General features: G+C 47.4%; 1 protein-coding gene across 1 annotated transcript; it reads right to left on the bottom strand.

The window, feature by feature from the left end:
* Positions 1-1,382: 1,382 nt before the first annotated feature.
* On the bottom strand, positions 1,383-15,253 carry F9 (coagulation factor IX). The gene is made up of 8 exons (XM_008930736.2): positions 15,132-15,253; positions 12,144-12,307; positions 11,777-11,801; positions 9,836-9,949; positions 8,054-8,182; positions 5,725-5,963; positions 5,082-5,199; positions 1,383-2,146 (listed from the first exon to the last, which is right to left on the bottom strand). Exons 1-8 carry the CDS (start codon positions 15,196-15,198, stop codon positions 1,599-1,601), a joined length of 1,404 nt encoding a protein of 467 aa, XP_008928984.2. The 5' UTR covers positions 15,199-15,253; the 3' UTR covers positions 1,383-1,598.
* Positions 15,254-17,384: the final 2,131 nt, after the last annotated feature.

Genomic DNA, 17,384 nt, shown 5'->3' with positions numbered 1-17,384 from the left:
TAAAACCTTCTTATATGCATTTTGATTTCAAGGTAAATCAGTGGCAGATGATCCGATTAGCTTCTCACTGGATGTAGTGACAATGAAATTGGGAGAGGAATGCAAGTGCTCATACTGACATCTGAAAGAGCAGCTACTGAAATCCCACCCTGGCTCTCAGGGAGTCTCCATCCCCAGCCTCCTCTGCATCCCAGCACGGCTCAGGGCATCTCCATCCCCAGCCTTCCCTTCATTCCAGCACTGGGCAGCGCTGCCAGGAAGGACCTCTGGGCTGAGGACCACAGGGCTGTGCTCATGGGTGGGTCCACGGGGGCTATGTGGGCAACAACAGCCCTTTTCCAGGTGGGAGAGAAGTGGTCTTGGGGACACATCTCTCCAGCAGGGAGGGAGGAGACCCTTGTCAGTGAGTTCTGCCTCTAGGGATGTGCTGGTGTCCCATGCATGGTGCCTGCAGCATGGTAAAGCCTGTGCACAAGCTGCCCATGCCAGGCATCCTAGTGCAGTTCCCAAAGGCCATGCTGTTTCCCCATGCACCTCTGGATTTTTCTGTGGAAAGAGATACAAGGTGAACCAGCACTGATCAGAGGTAAACCTCCCTTCCTCTGGGATTATTCCCTTCCCTTGAAGCTGGGAACTGAATTAAATGCACTTGAACCATCCTGACAAAGGACCTCTGCCCACTATCACCTTTCCCTGGAATGCCACCTCCCTTTGCCTGTGCCTCAGCCAGTGCCCACCCTGGGCATGGGGCAGGTGTCTCCCAGGGAACTGTCTGCCTCTGGGGTGTCCCAAGCTGTCCATGCTCAGGGGGCGTCCCACAAGCTTGTTTGAGGAGGGCAACACACAGTCTCCGTCCCTACCAGCAGTGCCTGTTGCTGCAGTCTCTAATTCAACATGATTAATATAAACACCAGGACACTAAGCAGTTCTTTTTATAATCCTAACCTGGCTCAGCAGAAAACATTAGCATAAAGCCCACCACTACCTTTAGATGAGTTTTATACATATTTTAGGTAATTTTTGCAGTCAATTTTATGCTGTCCTAGAGCAGGAGGAGCATTTTTGCTGCCTGTGATCCATCTCAGCCTGGCTCATGTGAAAACATCTGGCCAAGAGCAATGTGGGTGCACTGCTGTGCGTGTTCACCTCCCTCATGGACTCCTACTACTGGGTTGATGGTGGGTGCTGGTGTCTGAGGCACCAGTGCCAGCTGGGCTTCCCTTGCCCACAGTGCTGTGTGGCAGCTGTGGGCAATGTTGGTGGCATAGTGGCCCGGGGCATGTGTGAGCCAGTCCCCAGCTCATCCACACCAGGCTCTGCATTTGGGATTTGGGGACTTACACCACCTCAGCAGTGCCAGTGCATTCAGGAATACAGTCATGGACCATTAAAAGGGCTTTTTATTTCTTTATTACCATGTTTTCATTGTGTTCTCTTAACTTTTGCCTTCCAAGAGCAGAGGTTATTTAATTTAGAAATGTTTATTAAACTGCAGTGATTTCTCAAAAACATGGAGATTGCTTTGGGTCTCTCTTCAACTAACCAGTCCATCCCCAGCACAGTGTAGCCTCCCCAGCACAGCATAACACTCCTTCGGGTTAGGTGAGCTTCGTATTTTGCTTTATCCACTTCACATACTTGGAGACCCTGGTGTAGATGCCATATTTGCCTGGCTTGGCACATTCCTCACCCCAACTGGTGATCCCTGTGAGAAACCAGGTGCCCTCGATCTCAGTGGTGTAGGGCCCTCCGCTGTCCCCCTCGCAGGTGTCCTTGCCCCCAGATGGGTAACCTGCACAGAACATGTTCTGCAGGATGGTGGTGGAGGTGCTCTTGAGGCAGGTCGGCCGGTCAACAAAGGGCACCTTGACGACCTGGAGGGTGGTGGCCGGTCGGCCGCGGTAGTGCAGGCGGCCCCAGCCGCTCACCGTCCCCGTGCCCTGCTTCAGCAGGGCATTGGTGAACTCCCGGCTGCCGAGGCAGATGGGGGTGACGTAGCTGTTGAAAACGAGGGGCTCGTCCAGCTCCAGGAGGGCAATGTCGTTGTGGTACTCGTTGATCGAGGCGTCGTACGTGGGGTGGGGAAGGGCTTTCACCACTTTCCGCCGCTGCTCTGTGTGGTCATCCTCCCGAGTGTTGTGTTCACCTGCAGAGACAAGTGTGACTTGGGCTTGATCCCTCCGTGGCTGGACCAGTGATCATGCCCTGGAGAGGCCATGCCAATGCAATTCCAGCCCAGCCAAGTGGCTGCAAAGAGCTGAGCCCTCGGATTCCTGGGAGACTGGTACTGGCCAGGCTACTTGCTCCTTGTCAAAGGGTGCTGGAGGTTTCCTCACGGCAGTGCCTTCTCTGTCCCTGCAGCTGACAGAACCTGAACCCACTGGTGTGACACCAGGCACACATCGTCCAATCATGTGCCAAAGATCCAGAGGTTTTGCCAGAGTTAGTAGCAATGTGGCTGTTTTGGGGATTTAGCACCCTCAAAGAGGGGATGTTGTTCTTGTATCAAAGGGAACAAAGCCCTTTGATGAAAAATCTTGGTTTAAAATAGATAATTTATTAGGAAAAGAAACCTGACCTTCCCTTTTCTAAAACCACACAGCCACGGGGCAGAATGGGGTGCAGGAGGCTACAAAATGCCACATCCTGGTGCTCACAGGTGCCCGAGTTTCCACCGCCCGCCCGAGACTCAGCTGCTCGCAATCATTGCCGGCAGCTTCAGGTTCCTGTGATTGAGTTGCGGCAGCCTGTTACCTCCCCTCCCGGTTTGTGTAACAGGTAGAGGGAAAGGAAAATGTTCTGTGGTCTCAGGTCGGCGAATGGGCAGATCTGGGTCTGCCTGTAGCTGTATCCCTTCTCCCGCCCGCGTGCTGCCTGTGCTGAAAGCTGGAGAGCAGGATGACTTTTCCCGATTGCTTTCTCGCAGCCCCAGAGGCGCAGGGTGCGTTTATCCCCTGCTGCGGGGCTTCTACACGCTCTGCTGTGATCTCCGGAATATACCGTCTCCTCTAAACAATATCTGCGGCACCGCTGGCCCTGTCCGTGTCCTGTGCCTGCTGCGGCTGCCTGCGAGGAGCAGCACGGAGCCTGCGAGAGAGGTGAGGTGGATTTCTGCGGTCACGCTAATGCTGGCGAAGGTGGGAGGGATGGCTGGTGCTGCCGATGTGCCGATGTGCTCTGGGAGGGGTCTTTTTTGCGGCAGAGTGTGAATGTCAGCTCCTTTGCAGGCTGTGTTTGTACAGTGTAAATGCAAGACAGATGTGGGGGAGACTTTCAGATGGTTTTTCTTACGTTACAGCTGCTTGCTACTGCTGGGGACCTAAAAATGTGTTTCAGGGATTGAAGTGGAGAGGCAAAGAAGTACAGGGGAGGGAAATGCCTCTCCCACCTCCTGCTATAGATTTTTGGGCCTCTTAAGATGTTATATACAAAGCACAAATGGATGTGAAGAACTCTGATGTTGCCTGTGCTGTGTACGTGGTGCAGGCACAAATTCAATAGTCCCTGGAGCCCTGCATAACCATATTTTGCTTTCTTGACTTGTCTGGCCAAAATTCTGCCCTGGAAACCCAGCAGTGCCGCAGAGTGGTGTGAAGGGAGAGCAAGGGGACTTGGCTGATAACATATCCTAAATGGAGGGAGTGTGTGATGTTCAGGAGAGAGCCTGAAAGGAGAGGCAGTTTGCATGCATGTGCAGCAAACACAAAACTTCTGTCGAGGTGGAAATGTGCTTTTTAGGGGGAAACTGTTTTTGCGTTGGGCATTTTATGCTTTTCCACATTAAGAGGTGCAAGGCTGGACTTTGTGCTCAGCTTTCCAGCAAAACTGCTTGGAAATAGATAGCAAAAAATGCTGTGTGCAAGCTGTGAGCCTCATCCTGCCAGGACCTGGCAGTAGTGCCCAGCCCCATGGCAGTAAGCCTCCAGAGTCCAGCCAGGCACACTCAGGAGCTTCACCTTGCTAGCATGGAAGATGAAGGTGCAGCTGGAGCCCTTTTGATGAGCTCATTTGTGGAGGTATAAACTCAGTGTGTCAAGACTGAGATAAAATGTTATTTTTGTCACTACTACATTTCATAGTGCTTCAACAGAAAGCATGGATCTTCCATGCCTCCTCTCAGTACTGCTGGTAGCAATTACTAACCATGTCACTGTTCCCCTCCTGTACCTACCTATTGCTGTAACCTATGTAGATACTTACACAGGGAAGAAACAAATAGTTTGGGGAAGCTGATTCTGCCACAGCTATGAAATGTGGCACCTTGATGCTCACCAAGGCTCCACGCTGAGTTATCAGCAGGCTTCCTAGCAGGAGGTCTGGCACAGTTGGGTGCCACCAGTCAGGGGGAAACACCGTTTTTCAAGCAGATACACATTTGTCTTTTTAAGTAGCAGCATAACCTGTTGTGCAGCCTGGCTACAAGGGCCTGTGTCTAACTCCCCAGAGATCCTGCTGTACAAGTACACTTTCCCACATGCCAGCCCAGTTTCTCTACCTCAATACATAAATTCTATTTACTTTCAAAAAGTTAGGAGCAAAAGTAGTCATCTTTTCCTTGCAAGGAGGTAGTCAGGTGACTGATGCTCCTCTTGAAGCAGCCACACAAATCCTGAGAGTTCTCTGAGAGTTGTGTGAAAATGTAGTGTGATCTCCAAGATCAGAACTCTCCAGTGAGGGCTGTGTGGCCAGTAGAGATAAACATCCACCACACGAGCTCACGAGGCAGAATTTTAACTGAAGTCTATAGGGCTTTAAAGCATCCTCGATGTCTGGCTCAGGTGAGCTTGTCTGCGGTCAGGTTGAACTGTGTCTACAATATGGTCCAGCAGCTCCGTGGCTTTGGGACCAAGGCCAGACCCAGCTCACTGCTCCCACCAGAGGTGGTGGTACTTGCAGGGACCAGGCTGATGAAATGCTGCAACCTGCAACTGGGGCCCTTGTGCCCTATAGCAACTTGTGCCACGCTGCTGCCCACCAGGATGGTGTGGATCAGTGTTCTGTGCAATGCCTTGGCTTGGCCTGTGCAAGTCCTGTCTCATGTCCCTCCCCTGCTCTGTCCCAATGCTACCTGAGGTGCTCACCTGCCACAGCAGAGATGTCAAGGCCTTTCTCCAGGCAGTGTGCTGCTGTCACCACCCATTTCTCGTTGATGATGGATGCGCCACAGAAGCCCTCACCATTACTGTCCAGCAGGAGAACCTGTGGAAGCAGGAGGATATCACACCCATGCGTTTGTGTAAACCTGAACTAGCAAAAGGTGTCCCTGCCCATGGCAGGGGGTTGGAACTAGATGATCTTTAAGATCCTTTCAACCCAAACCATTCTATGATTCTATGATCTGCTGAAACTGATGGAGCTAAAAACTGAGCTGTGTTGTTCCTTGCAAAGCTCCCCTTCTTCAGTCTTCAGCCTAATTTTGGTAAATTCATGGACTACTGGGTAATTTGTTGCTGTAGCTCAAAACCAAATCCTTTGTGCCCCACCAGGTAAAGCTCTTGTGGCTTTTTTGCCAGGGTAGACCCCCATCCAGGCAACTTTTTTTGCTGTGACATAAAACCGTGTACAGAAAGAAACTGTGTTCCTGTTAAACTTGAGACCTAGTGCTATTCTAACCTCAGAGATGGGCTTTGGGTATTTAAAAGTAAGATGATCCTGCCTTCAGAAAGAAATAAGTTAGCAGAGCGACTGCTAGGGTTACAGGAGGGTTGCAGAAATAGCTGGTACCTGCCAAGGCACCTCTCCTTTCATGCTGTCTGTCCCGCCGACAACCCGGGTGCCCTCCTTAATTATCGGTGTGATTTTCGTGGTGGCAGCAGTGCTGGTTTCCGTGATGTTGTCGAGCACCTCGTCTTGAGCATCCTCATGGTCATCGCCGGTTATGTTCCAATTCTCAAAGGTGTTCATGGATCGGGTGAGCTTGCTCTTTGCTTCGGGAGCCGTGATCTTCCCACAGGGATATGGCACTGCAAGCGAAACAGTCACAGTTATGACTGGCTGTGTCACCCTGAGAGTTACAGCAACTGAAGGAGCAAGTGAGAAGGCAAACGCTGCCTCATCTCAGCACCCTGTTTTGGACTGACATGGGAGACACATGTCAGTGGGCTGACCCTGTGCAAACATGCCTGTGCCTTTGAGCCACAGTGCGGGTAATACGTAAAAGTAGCAAAAGCATAAATTGTTTCTGGGCTTTAGAAATGACATCTGAACAGTTTTAAAAATGAAAAAAACTTGTTTGTTGAGAATGCACGCCTGACAGGCTGGGGCAGCTGTGCCTTCTTTTGGTGGGATACTCTGGTGCATACCTGGGAGGCTCATGTCGGGCAGCTGGGCACTTGGCTGGCATTTCTATGGCAAGTGACTCCAGAACAATAAATGTCCAGCTGGGAGAGGACAGGAAATAAGATCTGCCAATTGTACAGATAATCCTGCTTGGCACCAAGGTGAGGAAAACATTAATAAACTCTTTCTAGGGTTGTAGACTTTCTCTGTTAATGAAGAGCTCATCTGCAGGCTTGTTTCAAACGAGTTCTTTCCCTTTCTCTCCTATGCAGTGTGTGCTGAATTCCTGCTGATAGTAGCAGTCAAAATAGTAAATAGCATCAGGCATTGTCTTTCATCTGAATAGCTTTTGACAGCACTGAGCAAACAAACATTAGTGTAAAATCAGATGTGAGTGTGGCCTATGGAGATTTCATCTTTTATTGTTAAACAGCCTGCTTTAGGAACAGGACTTAAATAAGTGTTGAGTGATGGCAAGTGCTACCCCTGAGGTTAGGCCAGGAAATGAAGGTTTCAGAGCCAACAAAAGCTAAGCTTTTGCAGGAAGGGCAGTTACCCAACCTGAAAGATGATCTTATTGCTAACAGTAAACCTTTCTGGTCCAGTGAAAGTGATACAGCATGTTGGGCAACACAGGCCAGAGATCTTAATTATCTCTGTTAACAGGACTCCCAGCCTAAGATACTTCCTACACTGATTCCTGAAAGCCAGCACTTCCAAGAGCTCAAAGAGTTCCTGGCTATAGCTGTCAGATCTTAGCAAACTATCTCACCCGTGTAGGTACCTGCATGCAAGCTCGGATGTGCAAACCTGTTACACTCAGGTGTTAGAAATATGATAGCATCAAATGTTAAATTGACTTTAGATGACAAAATATTTGTCTGCAAAGTCTCCTCTCTCCTCTGCCAGATGTGTTTCTGAGATGTTCATGCCCAATTAACTTGCTGTGTTGTAGTGGGTTGGGTCTGCACATGTCTGCGTAGTTAGTTTTGTAACAGCTCAGGAGCAAGGTAAAGCTGGGGAATATAGCAAGAACCAGCTATTCTTTAGCCTCTTATGAAGCTTCAGCCTCAAGCAATACATTTCCCTTCCACCCCACTTGATACTACAGCTAAATCACCTTGTTTGACTAGTTGTTATTGAGGGTCTCTGGGTGCAAATACACACTGTTGGGAAGACAGACCACAACAAAGCTTTACTTGTATCCACCCAACTCAGATAATTTTAACTGGGTGATGACCAGCCATGAAATGGACTATCAGAAGGATTTACAGTTAGAAAGATCATATTTTGTTCTGAAAAAGTCCAAGGCATTCTCAATGTAGAAGTAACCAAACAGTAGCTCCTATTGGAAGAACATGGGAGTGAGCTCTGGCTGAATGGATGCTGGTATAGCTGAACATCACTTTTCTGCCTCCAGAAAACTACTGATCCATATCTAGAAATATAATGTGGCTGCAGGTGGGAGAGTAGTCTGTGTGAGCAGCCACCTAAGACAAACATTTGCATTATGAACAAATTCCTGGACAACTACTCTCCTTCTCCACCCACATAGGCTACAAAAAAGATGTTTAAATTGAATCCTCTGAGCCTGACCCCACATCTGCCTTTGGGAAAGTGCAGGGTCAGGTCAGGCTGTTTACATTTGCTAAGCAGGAAAACAAGTCTGGTTTCCAACAGGATATTGCATTTCTATGAGATTCATGTATCTAAATCCAGGGCAAGACCTTGAAAACTTTAACCCAAATCTCTTAAAAATAGTTTAAGAGTTAACCTGTAGGTTCACAGGACTTTCCATCTTCATGAAGTCTGTAGCCAGCAGCGCAGGAACACACAACCTTCTGTGGTGGGTCATGACTACAAAAGTGCTTGCAGCCTCCATTTTTAATAGCACAAGTGAAGTCTGAAAGAAATCAAAATGAAACTGTGAGAGTTTTTTCCAAATACAACTGGTCAGAAGTTTGTCTGTAAGGAGATCATCCTTCCAAATCACATCCCTGCTCATAATGAAGGAGCATCAGGCAACTCTTCAAGAAGGCAGGTTGAGGAGCCTATACAAGGCCCCCAGAGTCCTGGCACAGTCTCCTGCCTCCAACAACTGCATGCTCTCTGAAATTTGGCAGCCTGACCCTGAAGAACTCCTGCAAATATTTGGTTACAAGCCACGTGATTTCCCTGCTGTTGTTCTGCTTTCCTCCCCCTGTGCTTACAGCAATCCAGTCCCAGTGTGGATGCTTGTAGAGAACACCATGTGTCAGATGGGAGCAAACCCTGAACCCAAGCAGGGCTTTGTCCTGGGATTATCACTGGGCTCTGAGTGGAAATCTCCAACAAAGCCTTATGTTCTTCCTGACATACCAATAAATCGTGGCAGCCTGACGTGGAAGACCTATTTCAGCTGGATGTTTGATGAAACATGTCCAAGCCTGAGGCAGAGCAAGATTCCCATGACTTGCACCTGCCTTTTCCCACCCCACCTCTCACTCTTCTGTGGAGGGAACACCATCTCTTGGAGGTGCAAAACCACTAATCCGCAGAGGCCCTTGCAATTCTCAGTGAGTTTTCAAATAACTTCACAGCAGATTAACTCCACTCCTACTTCCTCAAGGACACCTCCCTTCCTGTAGCCATTTTAATGCCATCATTTACTATTTTTACAGAGCTCCTCTTCACGCCTCACTTCTAGCTCTATTTTTGCTCCTGTCTCACTTCCACAAGAAATCTGCAATGAGACTATTTAAATTTGATGCAGCTTTGAAATGCTCTTTTTAACGTACACTCCTCTCTTGCCAGAGCAGAATCACAACTAGAAAGAGAATCTTTTATTAGTGCAGTGAGTCTAGCACATTATGCAAGTTGCACAGCCCCTGATTATATTATAAATATAAGAGCTGAATATCCCTCTTGCTTAAATTATCAGCTGTTTGGTTTTCATAAACTCCTCAACCCATCAGGAAAATATTTGCCTTTTGTTTGCCTTCAGAATCAAGGTTGCTGCTGATAATTATAATTATGAATTCAGTGGAGTGCTGTGGAGAGGAGGTTGAGATAATCCTGTCCTGCTCAGCACCTGCTGTCCATCCTGGCCTGAGAAATGGAGAGGGGGAGTAGGAGAATGGGGACCCCATTAGGGTCAGTGGAAAACTCTTGCTTTCAGTGGGTGAGAATGCTGTCCCTGAACACTGACAGCCCCAGAAAGGCTTGTGCTGGGAAGATAAAGGAAGGTCTGTCTGTCAACATTTGCACTGGCAGCCACAGCTGAACAAAAGACCTTGAGCCTGAGTCTCCATTGAACCCTGCATAAGAGCAGGTGCTCAGAAGAGGTGGACCTGGGACGTGACCAAGGGCTGGAGAGGACAGAAATATCTGCTCCTGTATCCCCAAGCATGTCCCCCTGCAATCCCATTGCCAACAGGCTCAATTTATGCTTTTCTGCAGTGCCCAAAGCAAAATGTGTCTGAAACACTCCCCAGTAGGATGAAACTCTGCGCCCGCTTTGATCCCATGGGATTTCAAGGAGAGCAGAATAATCACTGGATGAGCCCCCAGTACATACCTATCTCACAGTTTCTGCCTTCATACCCAGCTGGGCACCAGCACACGTAGGAATTTATTCCATCCTTGCACACGGCTCCATTTTTGCATGGGTTGGGGTCGCACTGATCTCCATCTTGGAGAGAAGACAGGAGAGTTAACAGATATGAGTGTCCACCATGGCTCATGCCAGTCATGTGCTGGAGCCTTGCTCTGTGCAAGCCTCCTACTAAAGATGAGCAAGACATTGCATTGCTTCCTTCTTTGTAATGAAAAATAAGTCAGATCCTGGCACCCAAGTGTGCTGACAATGTCAGCGCTGGGGTAACATCATCGGCTCTTTACCCAGAGTCCTGACTGTGTACCCTGTCCTATGTGGGTCAGTTCTGCTCCTTCCCGTAGAACACCTCTTCAGTCCCCCTCATGCAACATCTCAACAGGACTTCATGTCTTGGCCAGGTTAGACAGACAAATTTAGAAGGCTTTCTTCCTCAAGAGTGGTTAGAGTATCTTAATCTGGGTTATTTTAAAAGTACTGTCTGTTCTGTGAAAGTTTAGATCCGTCCATTTGGGTTTGGAGACCTCGCTATGTACTAAGATTGAGAACCTTTGTCATTGCTCTTTCTTTCTCAGTCTTGTACTACTATTAATTGGTCGAGATTTTCCCTTCCATGTCAGAGCTTTTATTTTCACAGTTGCCTACAGCTGATAAGCTGAAACTTTAACAAAAATACTCACTATTGCAAAACTGGTGATCTAACACTGTGAAAGAGTAAATCAGTGATATTAAATGGCAGGGAATGCCCTTTGAAATGCTTATACCAAGACACAGAGGAAGGGGAAGGCCTTGCTGAGTTTTGTGTCCTGCCAGTAAGTGTGGCGGTTCATGGTGCTTTCAGGAATGGGTTGGAATGTAAAACTGCAAACAGGAACAAAATGGTTTTGTCTTGTCTAAGTTATGGTGTTGGGGGTTGCACATAACGTGAGAATTGCAGTTGTTGCTCCCTGGTGAGGGCAACTGGGGCTTAGGTGTTGTGCTCCTGTGGGCTACACGTTGGGAATAGCAGCTTGTAAACTGAACAGTAAATCAGGCACTTTAGATGATAGAGAAATATATGGCATTCCTTACTTTTTATGAGCTAATTTGTGACAGGGAAACAAACTTAGTGTTGAATTTCACCAGCTGTTTTTTCAGAGGACAGTCCTACAATGCAAATGTAACTTTTTTATTTTGTAGTCTGGACTGAATAATCTGAATTATTTAAGGCTTTTTAGTGAGATGTTCTGGGCACTTCGCCAATCTAGGAAGCAGTTCATTTATTGAAATGTCCTTAAAATTAGTTTCAGATGTTGTAGTGGGCATTGAAATCTTTTTGTTAAGGGACTGAGGAGTCCTTGGAGGTGGAGACTGAAAAGGAAAAAGAAAACAGTGAAGAAAGGGTTTGGGAGCAATGGTGTGAATTGCAAACAGCTGTTCGCTACGATCATGTCAAGGCTCCACTTTAATATGGCATTTCTAGGGATTCACACTGTGCTTTCATGAGACTGGGCCTTATCTGGAGATCTCTGCTTGAGAACAGAGCATTTGCTGTTTGCTGAAGGGGTGTTAATTATTGCTGTGGTGTTTTACTCTATAACAGCTGAAAGCAGAAGCCCAGAGCGTGACCTGGGCTCAATGGATCCCGTGGTCTGTGTGAACTGGTTTTGTTCCGTGAGGTTTTGGAAATCTGTTCCAAAAAGCCTATCTGAACAAAGTAAATGCTAAGACTTTTTTTTTTTTTGTTTTGTGGCTTGCCATTTCTATACCAACAGGACAGACCCAGGCTGTTGGTGGCTGCAGAATTTAGGGTGCATGGCTCTGAGACATATCAGTTGCTGGAATACATATGTTACAATAATATCTTCTATTTATGCACCGAGAGATGAGTATTAATCATTTGAACAGGAAGAAAGCAGCTCTTACCAACGTATGTTTTCCAAAACTCCATCTGCAAAAGGAAGAAAAAAAAAAAAGAAGTTTCCTTTGTTTTCTAATTTCTGGGCACTGTCTGGCTGAAGTAGTACAGGGATGACTCCAAAACTGAAGGAAAAGACTTGCAGGGAAACCACCCTCCATAATCCCAATGGTGACCCACAAAGCCTTTAAAGCAGTTCCCCAGCCCAAGAGATGGATCACGAATGAGAATCAGCCATGCCAGATGCTGCTCTTGGCCCTGCAGGTTTTCCCCTTGCTGTTCATTCCTCTGCCCCCTCTGGGACTCACCTGAAGGGCTTGTAGAGGTGTGGGCGGGGGGAACAAGGTGTTGCCATTTTGCAGCAGTGACACTCACCGTTTTCTCTTGGTTTTCAAATACTTCTCGGGCTTCTTCAAAGCTGCATTTTTCTTCAATACATTCTCTCTCGAGGTTCCCAGGAATAAACTCTTCTAGTCTGTTTGAGTTGGCTCGTTTTTGCCTCTGCAGAACCGAGCTTGCCTCTTTGTTCTCGATGAAGACTGTGATTTGAACAGAAATAGGTGCTGGAGAGCAGCACGTGTGGTACAGCTGGCATGGACTGTCAGGGTTTTGTTCTACCAGAAAGCAAGCCCTTTTCAGGCATCCACCTTCCTCTTGCCCCATGGCCAAGGACATTTCCTGAGTGTTATCATCTACCTGATGTTTCTTTGGTTCCCAACTTAAGTGCAATCCAAAGCATCAAATCTGGAGAATCAAGTGTCAAAATAGTCAATAGACAGAAATGACTGATGACAAGACAGTGATTGGGAGCCCTGAAGTTTGATGCTTAAAATACCCCAAAGCAGAGGGTGTAGCTCCTATTACAGATGCACAGACTGGAATAAGCTGTTTGAGAGGGGAAAATAGTAGGCTTTTTCATGCTGCTACTTGGTGAGGTCTTGTTTGGACACAGAAATTGTCCTGCTTTAGCTGCCTCTGCCTGTTTTGGCTGTGAAAGGCCATTTGCCTCTGCAAGCAGCTGCAGTCCTTGGAAGGGACGGGCCATTTACTTCTCTCCCTGCTCCTCCTCCTTGCCCATGCGCCTGGGTCCCACCATTTCCTGCGGACAGAAAGGGTGGCATGAGCCTTCCTCACCCCCTGGGCTTTGTCATGTCAACAAGGGTGCGTGCATCCTTCAGTGGGCTGGCCAAGCTCCTGGGCCATGTCCCATCAGCAGAGACAACAGCAGCTGCCATCCTGTGGCAGCCTCCTGCCAGAGTTTGCTTCTGACTCCCTTCTCAGAGAACCCCATCTCTGCTGAGGACTCTTATTACCCCATCCCACTGCTTTAAAACACATTGTTCACCCGAAGGAGCTCCCCACTTTGCTTCCCCAGCTTCTCCTCTCTCTCCACCCTCCCTTAGCACTCGCAGCGTGTCCCTTTTTGTCACCAGATGGCACAGTAGAGCAGCTCTTGGAGCTGCTGGTGGCCACCTGGGACACGGGCCCTCATCTGAGGGCTCTGTGCTGGTAGGGGGTTGGGCACCTGTTGGACTGACCCCCCCTGAGGGCTAAAGAGAGCATAAGCTCAGCCAGGTGGGCATACAGGAGAGTGAGGAGTGAGTACCAGCCACTTGTCCCATCTCATTGCTAACTCCTGCACCCTATGCAGGGCAGACCCCAACCTCACAAAGCCTTCAGGTCATCAGCTTTGTTGAGCTCTCATGAGCCCCAGGCAGGTTGGTCTGACTGACACCATTCCACTGACAGTGTAACAAGCCCCTTCGCTGTCAGATCTTTCTGCAAGAGACTGAACCAACAGCTTTTAATCATTGTACAGCAAGGTTGCACCTCTGCCTTCCTCATGCCAGTGTGGTTTTGGTTAAAATTAAAAGCACTGACCTCTGATGAAGCCAGGCTTGTTTTAAACACTGCTGGTCCCTTCCCAGCTTCAGGGTTGTGGTTTACATGTGGGACATGAATGTACACCCAGGTTGTCCTTCCCAGCTGTGTGGCTGCACATCCTGGCTGGGGGAGACCTGCCCCCTTCTCCTCTTGGCATGGGCTTCAGCCTCCAGCTTGACCCCAAGCTGGGCTGGAAAGGCTCAGGTGGGAATGATGGAGCAGCCTTCTTTGGTTTTGTCACCCTGTTGGGCTCCCCACGTGCTCAGTGCCCAGGGAACATGGTGTGGGCACAGCTGCACGTTACCCTGCATGGAGTGAGGCAGCTGTGTCAGACATGCTCCTTCTTCTCTTCCCAGTGGGCTATGTCAAGCACCTGCTGTAATTAACTCATTTAATGGAGGGAACTCATTTTAATGAATGCAGTTTTACCTTCCCTCATATCCCTCTAGGTTTTCTCCATTGCTTACTCATCCCACATGCTGCTTTACAATCAAAACTTGATTTGGACTGAAGGTTGCAGGTGCCATGGGGTGACAGGAGTAGCACTCACCTGGCTGGAAACCATCCTCACACTAGGAGTACACTCACACATGATTTACCAACTTTTGAACCAGTATCTGATAGGGTGAGATGGGTCTCTGGGACAAGTGTTGGGGGGGGCACACCTGTCCTGCCAGCTGAGTACTGTATTTTATAGAGGGTACACCTGAGTGGGTGGTGGTACCAATATGAGGTTCTGCTCACTTTTCACTGCTTAGCAAAGATTTTGGAAAGAGCCTTTTTTTAACCTGCTACTAGCAATGCTTTAATGAAAGAAGAAAGACCAGCCTTGCAGCAAACAAGAACTCACGCTGGATGTGAACCAGACTCTGCTGGAACTGTTGCTGCTACAGATAAATCAAGCAACAGCCTGCATTACTATGTGTGATTGCCCACATCCATCAACTGCTCTATCTTGTCTACAGTTTTGGCTGCATCTTACAGTCTTTGTTAAATTCACGCTGGGCTTAGCTTTAAACAATCCTTGCAGTGGCAAATCCAATGACTGTTTTATGGATGTGAGCACTTGTTTGTACTCCAGGACAAAGTGATGGCGCACAAAGATGTGTGGATGTTACTCCATGAGCAACTCTCCCCCCTTTTTAGCTTCTGTGTGTATGTGTGTGCATTCTAAAATGGCTGAATCAAGCTCCGAAAGCTTAAAAGCTGCAAAAAAAAAGCTAAGAAAAATTCCATTCTTAAAATTAATCCCTGTGACACAGTCTGTGTAAAATCAGCATAAAAACTATTATTTCATTCCCAAGAAAAGAACCAGAGCTTTAAGGAGGAGCTATGAAATGCAGCAATCCCTCTGAGCTGTTCTCTCTTATAAGACTGCACAAGCTGTCCCACAGTCAAGTGACAAATTGTCTCTTTGCCAGTGTCTGTAACACCCAGTACCCAAAAGTGAAGGATTTTCTAGGTTTTAAATGGACTCACCTGTACTTTCATCACCAAGACAAGCTGCCAGAAGACAAATGAAGAGTACGAGGGGGATATTTGCCATCTTCTTCCCACCGCCCAGACCTCTCGCTGACAACTTGTTCGTGTGGTGGAGCTCAGTCAATAGTTCCAAAGTGCAAATGCCTGTTTATTGACTCTGGGTAACCCTTTAATTTAAGGTCCCCAGATGTACCATTGCTGAAGCTTGAAATGACAGCTTGGGTGCTATTGGAGGGGGCACATCCACGTGCAAGAAACAAGCCAGGTTTTTGCAGTCCTTGGGCTCATCTTCTGCTGTGTGGGATATTACTGCCATGTTTGGGGTTGAGTATAGCTCAAGAATAAATTAATTGAGCTTTGGAGAACTTCTTTAAAGCACTGAATTTCCCATTCCTACCCAGGGGATGTTGACCATATGAAAGTCAACAGTAGCATTTTCAAAGACTTCACCACAGTCCCTGTTTCATCAAAAAGAGCAGGTGCAATTCCCTTGAAGATGACCCTACAGATAACGTTCCCTCTCAGAGAGCAGGCATCCTTGGAGCAAGGCTGTGTCAGCCAGGATGGGTTACCTAATTAAAAACCTGGATGAAGTGAGGTGATTGGTCCATTATCCAGGTCTGCCGGGGCAAACCCTGGACACATATGGAGTTTCCTAGGTCCTCTACCTGAGGCTGCAGGAAGGAACCTGCTACTCGGTGGCTTGGACACTGGCTGGTGTAGGGATGTGCTGAGAAGTGACACTGGAGCTGGGAGAGCAGGCAGGCTCCTGGCTGTAGAGAAGCCTCTGCCCAAGGCAGGTCCACAGGCTGCTCCTGATCCACACTGGCCAAAGAGTACACTCAATGGAAGGGAAGATGAGGGAAATAGGAAAAATAGTAGGTTTTCATACAGAAAAGAAAGGGTGGGGGTTTGCATGAAACCATTCATATTTAGTGGAGGGTTACTTACAACTTTTAAACCCCATCTCTTCCCTTCTTCTGACTTTCCCTCAGTATGAAGACCTATTTCAAGGTCAGTAATTGCTTTTGGGAAAACACTGATTATTGTGAAAAAAAAAAAAAAAAGAAACATAAACTTCTGGAAAAGCCAAAACTGTCCCCCTGACCTCCCTCCTTCGGGGAGCTGTAAGAAATGTAAGACAAAATCAGTCCTCCCACTCCAGGGGGTGCTTGTGGGCTTTCCATCAATGACCTGTTCCTCAAAACCTGCTTCCAAGTTTCTGCTTCTCCCCCCACTTCACCATGCACAGGGCAGAATCCATCATTGTACCTGTGCACATTTGGGGCTTGCCCAGCTACCAAAAAGTCTTAGACAGAGGTGTTTTAAAGCAGAACTCCATTTGTAATGTGCTGGTTATGCTATTGCCTTTTGGTATTGGCTTAGCCCTAGTACTAGGCTTGGGAAAAGCAGCAAGAACCTCAAGGCTCTGATGGCTTGTTAAGCAGGGGAGCTGGAAGAGGGGATCTGGCAGGTTTCACTAGTTTCCAGCAAAGCAAGATGGATATTCTGCTACTGCCAGTGCAAGGGTATCTCACAGTGTGTTTCATGGTGCTGTGAGTGTTCAGAAGCAGGCAAACACCACCCAGAGAAGTGTCTTCCAGGCTGGAGAGCTATTAGTTTCTGTGAGGTTACAATAACCCTTGGGTAGTTGTTAAAGTGTTTGCTTGAGCTTATGAACCATAAATTCTGTGCACTCAGTCCAAAAAATTAAGAATGTTCCTTCATGAAGCAAAGGGGAGAAACATTTATGGTTACATGGGTATTTGGAGTTACTTTTGTATACAACACAAACTGATCAGCTGCAGGTAAATAGAAGATTCTGAATGTGAGTTAAAGCCTTGTGAGATCCGTGTTGCCTAGGTGGAAAAAATCCTTTATCTTCCCTTTCTTGAGCAAACAAAAGGTCCTGAAACCTATAATTCATCTTGTTTCTTCTTGCTTCATTTGAAACAATCTTTATTCATCACTGACAGTAGCTTTTGTTATCAAATTTCTGTGGTAGATAAATGAGTTAGGATGAGGTAATGTGCTGTTGATGTAAATTGAATGCAAAGTGAAGAAGGTAATGATCATCTCTCATTTTCCATGCATAAGAAAATGCAAATGTGAGAAAATAAATTGAGTTAAAATGCTGAAACAATACATCTCCTATCCATAAAGAGGAGTGTGGAGAATGGTCTACCATAACAAGGGATAATTAGAATCTCATTACCGTAAATATTTTACTTCAGAACATAGGTCAGTCAA

Source organism: Manacus vitellinus, unplaced genomic scaffold (genome assembly GCF_001715985.3).
Source record: "Manacus vitellinus isolate BGI_N305 unplaced genomic scaffold, ASM171598v3 scaffold_19_pilon, whole genome shotgun sequence".
Taxonomy (NCBI): domain Eukaryota; kingdom Metazoa; phylum Chordata; class Aves; order Passeriformes; family Pipridae; genus Manacus; species Manacus vitellinus.
The sequence above is the reverse complement of the archived record's forward strand: the minus strand, read 5'-3'. Positions and strand labels throughout refer to the sequence as shown.